A 16,457-nucleotide genomic window follows, 5' to 3' on the forward strand; every position below is an offset into this window, starting at 1 on the left:
GGAGTGATATAGTGGATGGTGTATATATAATATAATAACTAAAAAATATAATCTAACCATGCTTAATGAAATATAAACATACCAAAATATAAATAATCATGTTTAGAATCACTAACCAATTGTTGAAAGCAAAACTTGCATCTCGATCGCACGATGAAACCATTCAATTGCATAGCCTTGAAAAAAATATACTGTTAGTCAAAATGGAATAATAAACAAGCAAATAATAAGATAACATCAAGAATAAAGAACCATCTAGGCATCTACATAAGTATTGTGTAATTATGAGATTCATAAACTAACTAAGTTGATATTTAGTGGTTATGAGCTATATTAATATCCATAAACAAACAAAAACTAATCAACAATCAACCAAGTTCCAAAAGAAGTAACAAATAGTTCATAATTCTAAACATTTAAATAGCAAATCCAAAAGAAAGCAAAGCTGCAAAAGCAAAGATAACTAAATTAATCTTCATCGGAGATGAACGTTGGAATATTATCCATTCCCTCATCTGAATCAGACTCCGAAGATTCCATGTCTTTCTCCTCATCTTCCAAAGGCTCATTTCCCTTTGATGAAGATTCCCCGAACTTTTTATTTCTTTTATATTGTTTTGTTCTAACACTCTTCCTCTTTTTAGGATTAGCTCCAATGAGATCTCCATATTGCCTCCAAATAAGAGATTCCCCCGCAAACACTTCATCATTGCTCTCATCATGATGACCTCCTCTCTTCTTTGTAGTCATCAACCACTCGGAGGACCTTTCTTCATCATCAAAGGCAATTAAAGAATCTCTATCCTTGTTGGAATGCTTATTCTTCGACCTTGCATTGAACTTGACGTAGACCAAATCATGTAATTTCCAATACGTTAGTCTATTTCTCTTTTTTGTATGAATCTACAAATTAGAATCACAAAGAAGGAAAAATTAGTTTCAAATGTGATCCAATATGATTTAAAGTTAAAAAGAGCCATTACCATCTCGAAGGTGCTCCAATTCCTCTCACATGCCGAAGAGCTAGTTGTTAAGCTCAAAATTCTCATTGCCATCATCCTCAACTCGGAAGCGTCAGTGCCAAAACGTTTCCACCATATAACTAGTTAAGTCATAGTTGCAAACAATTAGTAACTTGTAACATTCAAACAAGAATTAGTCAAATCACCAAATTAATTTGAATAAAAAATGAAAATATACCCGGATTATTATTAGGCTTTTTTGCTTCTCTCTTTGCAAGTTCTCTCCCGAATGATCCTCTTTGATGCTGATAATCAGAGAGTTGGTCTCCAATCTTGCCAAGCATGTCACCATCATCTGAATAGAATTTGTTCATACAATCAACAAGGCAACTCAAGAAACTTCCATCCCTTTCAATTTCTATAAGATTTGGATAGTAGAAATAAGGATTTAAATAATATCCCGCTTTATGGAATGGTTCTTTAAGCTTGGCATCAAATCTCTTATCAATAATCTTCTCTATAAGAAGATATTTCTTCTCTTCATCTTGAAATGCCTCTTTGATCTCCTCCTTAGCCGTCATCATCTTTCCATACACAAACCCCATCGAGGTGATTTTATCACCATCTATTCTCCTTAGAACCTTCACCAAAGGAGAAAAAACTGTAAATGCAAGATCAACGTTGTCCCAAAACTTGTTGCTATGAATAATCTCGGCAACCTACAAAGTCAAAAAACAACATAATAATCAGTAATACAATAGAATTATATATTCTAAAGCAAATAAATATTTTTAGTTATTAGTTACAAACTTTAACTTTTAAATTGTATTGTACATTTTTCCCCGCTTTTTTTTTGAAAGCTCGCATTCCATCTATTCATTAGAGACAAACATTTACTTCAGCACTTTCTTTTTATCTTTTAATGACTCCAAAGCAAGGAATGCCTTAGCGAATCGTGTCACCCCGGGTCTAATAAGGTCCCCCCATGCAAATTCTCTCATCACATGAAGAGATTTCGTGTGGCTATAGATGTACACTGACACAGTTCTTCCCATTGCAATTGCACTAGGTCTTATTTTGGCTATATCGGCTAACATCAAATTAATAGTGTGTGCCACACAAGTTGTCCAAAATATATTTGGCTTCTTAATTGCTAAGCTTTTTGCGGCTGCCATGTTATTTGAAGCTCCATCTGTGATAATTTGCACGACATTTTGCACCCCCAACTCTTCAATTGTTTTCTCCACATAGTTACATATATAATTCGCATCATGCTTGTCTCCCGATGTATCACATGAACCCAAAAATGTTGTTCCTCCATCTGAATGGACAACAATATTCATAATACTTCTCATTTTCCTATCACTCCAAGCATCAGTCAGTATGGAGCATCCGTTAAGTGCGCAACTCTTCTTAAATTTTTTAATGATCTCCCTTGTCTTATCCACCTCTCTTTGCAGAATAGTCTCCCTCAATTCATATGGTGTCGGAGCATCCAAGAAGGCTTCAAACTTTCCAATAGCCTGCACCATTTGTATGAAAGAAGGAATACTTAAAGTATTAAAAGGGATGCCGGCTTCATAGAACCATCCCCCAATGTACCTGTTCACATCATCTCTTGCCTTCTTCCTATACTTGATGTCCATCACTGCTTGTTTTATTTTTAATACTACTTCGGCTGACTCCTTATGAGTGCAGCCTGCAAAAGCGTCCATTAGCCCTTTCGTCTTGAAGGAGGATGATGATGAGCTTCTCTGACTCTCAGTAGATGCGGTCACACTCCCTTCATATCTCTCTTCCTCCCATATATGAACATCATCGAGTAAATCTCGCATTTTCAACTCCTTTGCACCCTTATTCTTCTTGGCATTATCAATGATTTCATTTACTTTTTTCTTCACATCTTCGGGGACCTTCTCACATGGCAAACAGTTCAGCCAAGTGTTGTTTGAACCGACTTATGCCTCCACACATAGACTGCCCACAAAACTTGTAACGAACCTTTAAAGCATCATTACCAACCCGCTCAGTATATGCCCAACAAGAATCTTTACTGGGCTTTGGTGGTTTATTAGACGCTTGGCCTTCAGAAGACATTCTCCTTTCAACATGAGATAGTGAACCGTGAACACAAGTTTGAAAATAAAATAGCAACACAATTACACAATTGTATATTTATTTTATTTATTTCATCACGTCATAAAATTTTATGCCTAACACTGACTTGTTCTATTTTGTTGCAGACTTGAGATCAAAATGACATCAAGATTTCAAGGAATGAAGTAAGAAACTAAGGAAGACAACTTAAAATAGCAATTGTAAATCCAAGTTGTATATTTATTTTAGTTGTAAATTAATTGTAATTATAACTAAATTTTCTTATACAGTCTCACAAGTATTTTCTTAAAATTAATTACAAGTTTTCTGTAAACAACAAACAAGTCTCACAACATATTAAGTCTCACAACAATACTCAAAATTAGTTGCTCAAGTAAAAACCAATTGCTTAAAATTAATTGAAATTACAATTAAATTTGCTTATATAGTCTCACAAGTATTTTCTTAAAATTAATTACAAGGTATTTTCTATAAACAATAAGTCTCACAACAGAACAAGTCTCACAACAATTAATTACAGATTTACAGTCTCACAACAATTAATTACAGATTTACAGTCTCACAACAATTAATCCCAGTAATACAGTCTCACAACAAGTCTGAGAAGTCTCACAACAGAAATTCTATAAGATTAAAAAGGAAAAAAAATACCTGTTTGAGTAGATAATTCACGGAATTTCTTCACAAGAAGTCTCAGTGTCTCATAAGTCACAAGCAGAAAATATCCATTCAAAAAATCAACTTAAAAAATAAAAAACCACAGCATAGCCAGAGACGAAGGCTAGAAGAGAACAACAAAAATAAACTTAGCAAATAGCAGCAAACAGAGAGACGAAGGCCAGAACGACAAGATTAAACTTAGGAAACAGCAGCAGAGATAGAGACGAAGGCCAGAAGTGAACAAAAATGAACTTCGAAGGTGAGAAGAGATGAATGGTACCTGTTCGAACTTCGAAGGCGAGGCGAGCGTGGAGAGGCGAGGTTCTCAGGAATTCACGAAGACGAGAGAGGCAGTTTAGGGTTTGTTGGAGATTCACGAAGTCGACGCAAGAGAGGAAGTTGAGGATTCACGAAGTCGCTGCTCGCTGGAGATTCACGATGTCGCTGACTCGCTGCTCGCTGGAGATTCACGAAGTCGTGGTTGGCTGGAGATTGACGAAGGCGAGAGGAGAAGAACAACCGCCAGAGAGGAAGTCTAGGGTTTTCAGACTTGGATTCACAAAGGTTAGGGCTTAACTTTTCATTTTATTGTGAAAACGGGTCGGGTCGGCTTTCATATCTCAAACTCAACAACACAACTCTTGGCCGATAAATCCGATAAAAATAACTCTGTTATCGGATGATAATTCCCTTTTATCGACGATTTATCGCCGATAATGTGCCAAAAACAATAACCGATTACAATTTCAAGTTATCCTAGCGGCCAGCCCAAAAATCCGATATATCAGCGATAATATCGGATTATCGGCCGATATTTAAAACACTGCCTACAACATATTCCTGATTATTTGATCAAATATAGAAAAGGAATATAAATACACTGTATTCCAAAACATACATTTACAGTCTCTTTATCATTTTCATGCCATGGAAAAGATAAAAATGTAAAACAAGTATATATACATGCGACACACGTGCCCTAATATAGTAGAATATTAAAAAAATCTAGTAAAAATATCAAAAAAAATTTAAACATTAATCATCATCTTGCTCCTTGTAGTTAGAATACACCCCAAAAAAAGTATGAAGCACAACAGGTGCTGCGAAAAAGCTTGTTTTATGCCAAATGAAGGTACGGATCTTCTTAGCATTGAAGTTTCAAAATTCTCCAAAGAGAAGTTTTGTCTACAGGCTTGATCATAAATCCATCATCAATAAAACAAATCTAATGCTACCATGAGATAACATTTTATTCATATGACAACAAGGCAATTGTTCAACGAGTGTAACCTCCAGGACCACCATAACGGAATTGGTAACCGTCTGCGGTTTCGGATGCATAATTGTAATCAATGTTATAATATTCTGTAATATCAGCAATTGTGGCGACATGATAATCTTTTGGATCATAGAGCTCATTTCTTTCGTTTACTAACTGAACATTCAGAAAATAACATGTCTTGTTTCGACCTTCTTCAATTGGATGACCACTCCCCATCGGAGGACTAGGCTCGTTGAAGGGAGAGTAAACCGTACCACCATAGTCAACCTCAGTAGCTTTCTCTAAATTATTGAAAAGCTCCTTTGGCCAATATCCCACAAAAGATCTTTCATGTCCATATGTTAACCACCAATTTCCAGTTTCTTGATCCTACAGTTAAAAAGAAAATAATGGTTACTTATAGAAAAACCTCATGCATTATAGACCGGTATAGCTGATAACAACTGTTAATATTCTTTTTTTTAACACATAAATAATTCCGGTGATGCTGTTGTGTTTCATCCATTATCAAATTAGAATTCGAACACTGTGATAATGTTCTTGACATTTATTTTAATTTAACTTTCACATTATTACCACGAAGTTGAAAAGCAAACAAAAATAGCACATTCTCAAAATCATGGGATATATGTCCTAGTAAAGTATTCTATATATAAAAACCTAAGTATAGGAATGCAAACTCTATGTCAGTCTTAAATTTATAGAAATATCCCTTCCCTAACGCTAAACGTGCACATAAGATATAGAGAAAGCTAGACGGCTGACATAAATTTCCCAAAACAAAGTTAATACCTTGAAGATACTTATTTCAATTGATTTTTGTATCCCACCGTAGACAGAAAGCTCTGTTATTTCACTTCCAGGACCAAAGTCTGGAGACAGTGCAACAAATCCCGGACAGTTGAAGTTGAAGCAACCTGTTTTATATCCATCAGCCTGCACACATTATTAATCAACTTCTGTAAATCTCGATCGAGTACATATTTTATGTGATAAGGAACAAAATCTCATCTAAATTTAAGACGTAGTTATTAGATTATACCGTCCAAAACGTAGATAGATGGGTTAAAGAGTCACCATTTATACCAGGGTATACCTGAAATGTTATAAATGTATTTAGCACAAAATATTTAGTGGAAATCCAAAGTACTAATTTGTTTTCGAAAAAATAGAAAACTTTTTAAACAAATCTTAACAGTAATCTTACGGACATGCCATCCTGCTTGTACGGTGTTTATTTTATCTTCAGGTCCATGAGCGCCTCCTATGACCCATATTTGGCTTATGGTGATTTGATCAAGTTTAACATTTGGGAAGCCATAAACAATAAGCTTTGCACTTGCTCCATAATATTCGCCAAAGTCAGTTTTCATTACTGCATACTGTTTAACAACTAATTAATTCATTTTAAAGAAATTGATAATAGTTAACATGTGCAATACGAACCAGAACTGATAGAAATATATACCATAAACCGTAAGAGTCATAATTTATGGCTATTAATGTCCGGCAAATTACTTATACAAGCTCGTCGCAGAGTATATATAAGAGTTTTGCCTGGGCTAGATTGCTTAATATGTATTTTGATGTCTTGGTGTTCACATGTGATACCTCAGTTTTGAGAGTTGGAGGCAAATTTTTTGAAGCTGGGTGTGTAGATTCTAAGTTCATCAGGGGCTTATGTTGAGAGATGTCAATTGTACTCTAGGTAGGGGTGGATTCATTCGGGATAAAGCGTTGTTGCTCTTTGTATTTAGCCTAGGTAGATAATTACGAACCTCTTATATACTTAAAAGGGATAAAGCGTTGTTGCTCTTTGTATTTAGCCTAGGTAGATAATTACGAACCTCTTATATACTTAAAACGAGCATATGTCTACAGAGATCGTATGTCTTCAAGTTGCGCATGTTGAGAAATCCATCTAGAATGCTCCATCTACAAAAATTACTCAAGGAAAAAAATCCTCTATATTGTTACATCTTAGAGATCGTAGTTCAATTCTTTCCCTTTTTTTCCATTTTCTTTTTTGACTATCAATTGTGTGTGTGTATATATGTATATATGTAATTACTTTATCTTCTTTGTTGGTTCTATAATAGTATTATATCTAATTTATAGTCGACTTTACGGAGAAAGCTAAAAAAATTCATTGCGAAAATCATAATATTAAAATATTGTCAGTGCAGAGATATTGTCGTAATACCGAGCAAAATACAATTACGACACTATTCGTACTTCCGTTCTCAGCCTTTCGATATCTTAGAAGAGTGCTTGAATGAACAGAAAAGGTTAATATAATTCATTTTCATATGATTTTGATTAACAAGAAAGTTGGTAAACTATAGCTAAAATTGCAAAGTGAAAGAGGGTTACTCACATGGCTTCCGTCATTAATACTACTTTTGAAATTTGCACCGTGACTTTTCACATGATTTTGAAGAGTTTTGCCATATATTAAGTCATTCTTTGTAGTTCTGCGAATAAGAGCCGTTCCTGATGGACAAGTGCTATTTTGGCGCAAATTTGAGTTTATAGGCATGCCTTTTGGGAAACTGCTAGGCCACATCTGCATTAAGTAACTCATTGTTCAATTAATCAGTAAATAGAGATAAAGAAAAATGTCGATTATACTACTAAAACATTTAATTTTTTAGGCAAACCCGATTAAATGAGGATCTCTTAATTTGTCATCTCTCTCTGGTCAAAATGACACATGTATACTACCTCCTTCTATAAATTAATTATTATTAAATTCATTTCAGAGCAAACTAGATATTTTTTTACCAGTTAATTTTTCCTCCTATGTCTGTCTAATCTTTCTAGTAAACGTATATTGAGCCTATTTCGGTACTTACTTCATACTAAGAGGCTATAAGGTTACATAGCTAATAGTTTTTGTAATAATGGGAGGTTGTAACTTGTAAATTTACTTTCCGCAAATGGTTTCCAACCATTTCTTTAAAAAAGCACCGAAATGAGTTTCTTAGAATTGGGATCAAATCAACAGATAGAAGAGTGTCACCTCACCCTCTCTCTTGGTTTCCAAGTGCGAACTAAACACACATATATAAAAGTAAAGCATTACAGGAAATGGTTTCCCATAATGCAAATTTTTTGTTTTTCCTCACAACCAAACAGGCCAATGCATGTATCGAGATATTCTAGAATGGTATCATATAATATATGTCAGTCACAAAAATGAGCTAAAGTGAAGGTTTGAGTAGGGTCTGAATACTGCAACCTAAAAATTATAACCAAGTTCAGAATGTAGGAATTCAATTTGTACCTGAAGTTTGTGATCTTTCAGAAGAGGATTGTCAAAGGCTGGCTGTTTGTAGATATCAATACAATCATAAATATGTCCACTTTTAGACTGCAAAATAATAAACCTCCATCATCAGTGCATAAAATAAATGAAGCCCCACAGACAAAATTTATAAAGATGTTAAATGGTATTTGATTGGCATTGGTATTTAAAAAGCTACTGCTCAAAGATTTCACTGCGAACATATATAATTATTGCTGATATTTTGTTTGAGCATAAGAAATCTTATAACTGTTACTACGAATGTAGGATTAGATTTAGAGGAAAAATTGAAGAATGATCTGTGACATTAATTTAAAGTTAAAAAAGAAGTACCTGAAATGATTTTACAGGGGGCTTGTTAAGCACCTTCAGCTGTTTTTCAAGCTCCAAGTCTTCCTCCCCCTTCATGCTCCATCTACTCTCAACTCCTCTCGCACGAACATCGAGCGAGAATATTATAAGAAAAAATAGGGAGATTGATTTTCTCAAAGCCAAAGCCATGGATGAAGATTGAAGCACAGCTTCCTTCCCTACGTACGTACCCTCCTTTTATAGCATACTTGATTCTTACTTGGTAACAAATATTTTATTATTAAGATTCATAAATTGCCTTCTTCTAGAATATTTCCGTTGCATCAATTAGCTTTTATTACTTTCCATGGGAGAGAGATTTTATCCAATTTCAATGAATATTGTTGTCAATTACCCTTTTTGTATTACTATTTACGTCCGGAGATTATTTGCAACTGAAACTAAATTAAAAGCTATAAAAGTTAGATATAAATCAATCATTTACTCGTAGCATATCTATGTCACATTATCACGTATGCATAATCATTAACCATAACAAATGCTCATATGCTTATTTATGCGCCTCTTCTTGTAGTTGCAAATTTGCAGAAGAAAATGCAATCTTTGACAAAAAGGATTGATTTTTAGACAAGTAGTATACAAGTCTACAAGTATAGCTAGTTGTTGATGTCAAAAAATTGAGGTGTGATTTGGATACAAGTCTACAAGCAAGTCTACAAGTATAGCTAGTTGTTGATGTCAAAAAATTGAGGTGTGATTTGGATACAAGTCTACAAGTATAGCTAGTTGTTGATGTAAAAAAATTGAGGTGTGATTTGGGGGAGTTAAACTTTATTTTTGGGTCTCGTAATTGCCTTTGATGGTTAATCATTAGTTGAGGGTCTTGATATATACTTTGCTTTATTTTTGGGTCTCGTAATTGCCTTTGATGGTTAATCATTAGTTGAGGGTCTTGATATATACTTTGCGACACAAATAATAGAGGCTAGAGGCACCAAAGGTTGTTTCTTCCTCTATCCGACACTCAAGCCAATAACTATTTCTAGTTAATCTGGAACGAAAAATAGAGTATAGCCTTGTTGATTTTTTGTATGTAATATTGCATAACTTAGTTTGGTGGAGTTTACCATTGTTTATAGAGGGTTTATAGGGACACATTGCTAATTTTAATCGAGTGTGTGAAGTTTTGGTTCAAACCCTACAATACACGTGCCCGTAATTGATTGATCTAGTCACCTCTATACAATATCGGGAACGTTGGAGTAATGGCTTGTCCGAGAAGCTTTGAAGGGTCTTGCTCAAAAGGTCATTATGACTCTGATGCTGCATTACTTGTTGATGGTGACTGACCGGCGAAGTGCTAAGTCCCAAGAAATTCAAAGAGCATTTAAGAGAAGCTCAATAGTCTTAAATGAATTAAATACTAGAGAAATAAAGCCCACAAAGCCCATCTCTCAAGTATTGAATCAATGACGTAGATTATTTTGAGAGATTCTTTAGTTATGAGGATTACTTGGGGACTAAGTGAAATCCTATTGTTGTGAGGGTTATTTGGGGGTAAGACAAATCTAAAGATTGTGAAAGATTCTTACTATCTATAAATAGAGGGATAAAGTGAAGGTTTGAGAGTGTAAAAAAATTTATAAAAAAACTCTATTTGGAAGAAGAGTTTCTCTTAATTGAGAAGACCTTTCAAAAAAAAAATTCCAGTTAATAAAAAATTTTCTCAACCTTTTAAAATTTCTTTCTTTTTCTTTATTGATAGAGATGAAGATAGAGATATGCTTTCAAGAGCCATCCCCTTACAATGTATTTTTTTATTTTTCTATTTTATTTTCATGCTTTAAAAATTTATGCTTTAAATTTTTATTTTGTCTTTATTTTTGTTGGTAGAGTAGATTTATTTTATGTATTATAGCTTAGATTTACTTTCATGCTCTTTTATTTTTATCGTTTATTTTTATGCTACGTAGAAATTGCTTTTTTGTATTTTTTGGTAGTATAGATTTACTTTTATACTCTTTTAATTTTGTAAGTTAGATTTCATATATGCTCATAGTTAAGATCTTTATTACCTCATTTTTGTTGTTATCTTTGTAGTTAGTTTTTATTTTTATTTCCTTCCTCTTCTGCTTTTTAGCCTATATTGTATTTTCTTATTTATATTATTTAAAATGTGCAAATAAACCTTGTAGAATTCTAGAATTGTAGGAAACTAGTTAAAAAAATTTATTATAATTTTTGGATTGCTCTCTTGTGCTCAAATTAATCATGTTTAGAATAATCAACTAGAGAACTAATTGATAAAAGAAGAATTTGATTATCTATTTTAATCTTAAGTGGTTTGATAGGTTAAGCTTATGAAATCTAGAATTACTATCTAATTGTTGTTCTTTTTATAAAACGTGATTTTACTTAGATAATAATTTGATGGACTATAATTCTCTTAAGTAGTTTGATAGTCTATACTTAATAATTCTAAAGTAAAATGTGATAAAAAGAGAGTAGTTCATAAATACTAAATAAAATTAACTAGTGGATTAAATTCTAGATTTTTATCTTCTCTTTTGATTTCCTCCATATTTTATTTGTTTCAATTTTCCCCTTTATGGTTAATTTTTTAAATCTAAATTTTATTTTTTTTAATTTTCTTTATTTCTCCTCTTTGTTATTATTTATTTTCTTGTACTTATCCACTCTCTTTCTTCCCTCTTATTCTAATTTTTTTATGAGTAAATAATTACACACTCTTTATATCTCTTCTCTTTCACTCCTATTTTTCCACACACAACTCTAAGATCCAATTTAGAGTTTTTCCTACATACCTTTCTCGTGGGTTCAATATATTTCTATACTATAACTTGATAGTTGTGACCTTGTAACTTGACATTATTTAACCTCTATCACTTTAAACCTAAGACTCTTACTCTGTCACGAGCGCATCTTGTTATAAAAAATCTCACCATAATCAGACCATCTCTTCTCCTGCTTTGATGGCTTCCAATGCCCAACCAACAATTATATTCAATGAGGCCAAAGTCGCTTTATTGTGTTAGTATGACTTGAATGTGCTTACGAGTTGCTTGGAGTAGTACACCTAAAATTTTAACATCCCCAGTGCTTATACATTATCAAATTTATCATCATATATAACGGGGGTTTGGTGCCATTTTACTGGCATCATGTTAACTATGGCCTTCCGCTGCCGTTGCACCCATTCCTTTAGAAGGTCTTTAGGGCTTTGGTGGTTGCACCAGTGAATTTGACACCAAACTCAATCACTTTTCTAGGGCCTTTCTTGTCATCTACCATTATGTAGATGTTAGACTGATATTGGGCATGTGGAGCCACTTAGTGTGCATCAAGGCTGGTAATTAAGAGGTAGGGCCACTTTCATTTGCAAATAGTTGATGACTGCCGTCTAGTATCCAACATGCCCAAGACAAATAAAGGATTGTGGGAAAGATTCTTCTTCATCATGGGTGTTGATCCAATCCTGACTTGTCCTTCAGGTCCAAGATTAAGGAGGAGGACCTATGGACGAAGAATCATTTGAACACAGAGTTGCGAGACTTGGACAGGATCTGGACCTACAAGGGGTCACTGGTGCTAGGAGAACTTGTTTGACAACGCCGTCCTCCATGCGGCCAACATATCTATCGTATCTACTACTAGGACGGATTTGGCCCAAACTACGCTTCTATCTCTTGATGAGCAACTGATCAGTTGGCTCCCATTTTAGTACTCCTCTTGTGCCTCAAAAGTGACTCTGCAACAATCTAGAAGTAGAGGATATCTAGGTCTTGCTATAGTAGCCTGCCGCTGACATTACTACCAAATCTAGTTTGAGCGAATCTCTAGTTCAGACTGAGGGGTCCAAGAAGAGAAGGAAGAAGGTAGCCTCCAAGGGGCATTGCTAGGCTGAGAGTAGCACGCGGGAGCTATTCTCTCTTGGAGGTAGTTGAGGCTTGACCCCTGTAGATTGAGGTTTCACCTGGGTCGACTGGTGGGGTTGCAACTTTAGAATCTTTCCAAGATCCGTCTGAGTTTATTGAAGTGGAAGGAAATTCTCCGCATCCGATTCTTGATGATGAAGTCGGAGAGGAAGTTATTCTTGTCAGGGAGTAGGTAGGAAATGAGGACCCAGCTAATGTTAGAGTGAAGGGGTGTTGTCTGGACTGGAAGAGGGGGCACAAGTCATTTGGGGGACCTAAAAAAGAGTAGGTCATTGATGATCTTGTTGTTAAGGAGCATGTGCAATTTACTCTAGGATCCTTGCGTCTCTCGATTGCCGGGCATGAGGGTCGCTATGATTGGCCCTTTCCCATTGTGTCAGCGATCTCCACCCTTGTACTTAGGAGGAGGTGTGAGCCATCTTGAGGGGCCCTAGATCCCGTCCTCTCTATGAGAGAGAGTTGGAAGAGCATCCTTTCATCCCGAGTGTCGCATGGATGCAAGTGGTCAGTCCTAGAGTCCAGGACATGGTAGTGGAGTAGTTCCTTCTTCCTGCTAATGAGGCACCGCTACGTGAGATTTCTGACGTCGGTCTTTACTACTTAAAGGGTGAAAATAATATAAACTTGCATCCCACGAGGAAGATGTGTAGGAAGTATTCTAAACTTAATCTTATGTGGACAAAGAGAAGTGAAAGTGTGAAGATATAAAAAGTGTGTGAGAAATTAGAATAAGAGGGAAGAAAGAGAGTGAACAAATAAAAGAAAATGAAGATTAAAAAAGGAGGAAGAATAGGAAAATAGAAAAGAATCAAATAAAAAATAGAAGAAAATCATAAAAAAGAGCAAAATCAAAGTAAGTCAAAGATGTAGGAAATCGGGCAGAGAAATTAGGAACCTATAATTGAGTTCATTAATTTAATTTCATTTACTATTAATGAACTACTCTATTTTTTAATCATATTTTACTTTAGATTTACTAAATATAGATTATTAAACTACTAAAAGAAAGCACAATCTATCAAATTATTATTAAAGTAAAATTTCGTTCATGAAAAAACAACAATTAGATAATAGTTGTAGAATTCATAAGCATAACCTATCAAATTACTCAAAAGTATCATAGATTGTAAATTTTTTTCTACTAATTAATTATGTAGTTGATTATCCTAAACTTGATTATTTTTAGCACAAAGAGAGCAATTCATAGATCATAAAGAAAATCAAACTAGTTTCATACAATTCTAGAAATTTTAAAAGATTTTAGCACCTCATTTTATAAAATAAAAACATGGAAATAAAAGTTAGACTATAAGGCATAAAAGAGAGAGAGATATAATTATAACAAAAATTGAAACTATACTAAAAATGACAACAAGAATAAGAAAATAAAGATCTAAACTATAAGCACAAAAGAAAAAGAAAAATAAAAGAGCATAGAAATAAATCTACACTATAAAATAAAAATGCAAGTATAAAAGAGCATAAAAATAAATCTACACTATAAAATAAAAATTAAATACTACAAAGTGTAAAAAATAAATAATAAAATAAAAGAGCATGAAAGTAAATCTACACAACAAGACATCAAAATAAATCTAATCTACCAACATAAAAATAGAAAGAAAATAAAATCCTTTGATATGAAGCTCTAAAGCAAGAACATAAAGAAGAAAAATAAAAACTTACATTACAAGGGGTTGGTTCATTGAGAGTCAGTCTTCATTTTCACATTCATTAACAAATAGAAGGAAAAAAATTAAAAGGAGAATTTTTTTATTAATTGCAAATAAAGTTTATAATTTTTAAATGTCTTCTTAATTAAGAGTTACCTCCTCTCCAAATAGAGTTTTTATTAAAAAAATTTATACTCAAAACCCTCATCTTCTACCCCTATTTATAACCTACAACAATCAACGAGAACCCTTAGATTAGCCTTGGGCTCTAAGGAATTAATCTCAGCCATTTATTTGCTTTCGTTATAAAGCAATCGGTCAGCCATGGGTTAGCTAATTGGTTGGTCAATCGATTCGCTGGTCAACTTTTTGCCAATCGCTCGGTGAGCTAATTGGTTCCTAACAGAATTGATTCATTAGTTGACTTGTTGACTCGATATTTTCTTAATTCATTGGGCTTTTGTGTGCCTCTTCTTAGCTTGATATTGGGCTTCAATAGCTGATAGAAAATAAGAGAATTTGGTTCTTTTGGGACTTTATTCAATAATTCTTTATTTCTTATAAATTAAGAGAAAAATCCATTATTAGTGATATATTTATTCTAAAAAATAGATAGCAAGGGAATAAAAATCTAATAAAATATGATAACTATATACCCTTATTTGCGTCGAAAATTATTTTATTTGTTGAACTCATTACAAATCGTTTATCGAATACAATGAATTCAAATAAACAAGCCTTTTTATAAGACTTCTCGTTACAAACAAATAACCTTCTAGAGAAACACACGCAGATGATATTTATCACATGTTGCTTGCGTGAGATCTTTGCCTGTGCTGGGGGTGCGTTAGCCCGTGGACGACCGAATCATAGATCCAAGTTGAATCGTGAAGAATGCTTAAGGTCGAAGTTTCGTTTTAGAAATAAAGACAGAAGTGGATATCTTAGCAAAGTAAGATAAAACACTCTTCTCAAGATCAAGTCAAAGCTTAGATCTCGAGGGAACGCCAAAGGCTCTTGGAAGTGTTTGAAAACAATGAAGACTCTTTCTGTCTTGCTCAAAATCACCAAATTGCTTAAGTCCCTGCCTTTTCTGCCCTCGTCCTCATCAGTAATGGTCCTAGGAGGGTAACTATAACCCATAAGAATCGTAACTGAAGTCTGAAGTTGAAAATAAACTGTGTCGAAGAACCTGTGTTTTCAAAACACTCACGGCTATCTAATTACCATTATTCCAGCAGTTATGGACGTGATTTTCGCTTGTAATGGCTCCCCTACATTTATGGATGATCCCCAACAGTTATGTAGCCACGTGGATAGCACAAAACTTGAGAAAACCGTCGCCAAGTCCACTCTAGTTTCCGAGACAGTCACAAGTGTCTCGGAAACTATGATTTGCCTTCATAGCTTCCGAGACAGACGCAACTGTCTCAGAAACTATGAGTTTTCTTATAATTTCTGAGACATGTTCTGTGCCTCAAAACTTGTGTGGTGCTCTTCTTATGCATTCCTTAGTTGATCTTTGACTTTGGATGATCCTTTATAACTCAGATAATGACGTTTATCGCCTTCTCTTCATCTTGAGCTATGGATGGTAATCTATAGGTAATTTTTGATGCCTACAGATACCCCCTCCAAAGTGTTTCAGCCTTATTTTTTCATAGAGGATGATGGAATACTTTTGATATGATACACTCATACTTAAATTCATTTACTTCTTCATATTTTAATCTATTCAGTATTTTGTCGAATAGCTAAAATTTTTCCGGTGTTGCGTTTATCGTTTGACCGTTGTCGAAATCTTGAACTGAAGCTATTGTGTTGAAATGTGAATTAGCTCGTATCATTGAATTGATGATGAACTGATCATCTTGGTTAGGAATTCGTATCTGAATTGTGATTGAACTCCCAGGGATAATCCTTGGACTTGGAATAGATCTGCGTCTTGTTTCGGCAAAGTTATTGACGTGTTGACTGGCGTCGACCTTCATTGCGATGAAAACACAGTTTATACTCATACGTTAACTAGAGTCTACATAGTTTAGGCTCTAAAGGCATTGGAGCGGGGAGAATCAGTTTATACTCATGTACTCCTCAGAGTTTTCGGGAATCAGTTTAACCTCGTGTACCCGTTGGAGGTTCAAGGAGATGTAGTTTATACTCTTATACTCATCGAAGTGTTCAAAT

The 16,457-nt window shown here is 34.2% G+C and overlaps 2 protein-coding genes across 2 annotated transcripts; both read right to left on the bottom strand.

The window, feature by feature from the left end:
• LOC109821425 lies at nucleotides 1,354-3,059 on the bottom strand. Its single transcript, XM_020387610.1, has 4 exons — nucleotides 2,964-3,059; nucleotides 1,868-2,875; nucleotides 1,427-1,681; nucleotides 1,354-1,380 (listed from the first exon to the last, which is right to left on the bottom strand). Exons 1-4 carry the CDS (start codon nucleotides 3,057-3,059, stop codon nucleotides 1,354-1,356), a joined length of 1,386 nt encoding a protein of 461 aa, XP_020243199.1.
• LOC109821426 lies at nucleotides 5,017-8,830 on the bottom strand. The gene is made up of 7 exons (XM_020387611.1): nucleotides 8,663-8,830; nucleotides 8,309-8,395; nucleotides 7,400-7,588; nucleotides 6,234-6,404; nucleotides 6,065-6,118; nucleotides 5,815-5,958; nucleotides 5,017-5,391 (listed from the first exon to the last, which is right to left on the bottom strand). The coding sequence occupies exons 1-7, from the start codon at nucleotides 8,828-8,830 to the stop codon at nucleotides 5,017-5,019; spliced, it is 1,188 nt and encodes a 395-aa protein (XP_020243200.1).

This window comes from Asparagus officinalis, chromosome 8 (assembly GCF_001876935.1).
Source record: "Asparagus officinalis chromosome 8, Aspof.V1, whole genome shotgun sequence".
NCBI classification, from domain to species: Eukaryota; Viridiplantae; Streptophyta; class Magnoliopsida; order Asparagales; family Asparagaceae; genus Asparagus; species Asparagus officinalis.

Coding starts and splice junctions, on each gene's coding strand:
- LOC109821425 (XM_020387610.1), bottom strand. CDS start 3,059: ATGTCTTCTGAAGGCCAAGCGTCTAATAAACCACCAAAGCCCAGTAAA. Junction 2,876..2,963: donor TTGGTAATGATGCTTTAAAG/GTTCGTTACAAG, acceptor CCATGTGAGAAG/GTCCCCGAAGATGTGAAGAA. Junction 1,682..1,867: donor CATTAAAAGATAAAAAGAAA/GTGCTGAAGTAA, acceptor TTGACTTTGTAG/GTTGCCGAGATTATTCATAG.
- LOC109821426 (XM_020387611.1), bottom strand. CDS start 8,830: ATGGCTTTGGCTTTGAGAAAATCAATCTCCCTATTTTTTCTTATAATA. Junction 6,405..7,399: donor GTATTAATGACGGAAGCCAT/GTGAGTAACCCT, acceptor GTTGTTAAACAG/TATGCAGTAATGAAAACTGA. Junction 5,959..6,064: donor ATCTATCTACGTTTTGGACG/GTATAATCTAAT, acceptor TAATGTGTGCAG/GCTGATGGATATAAAACAGG.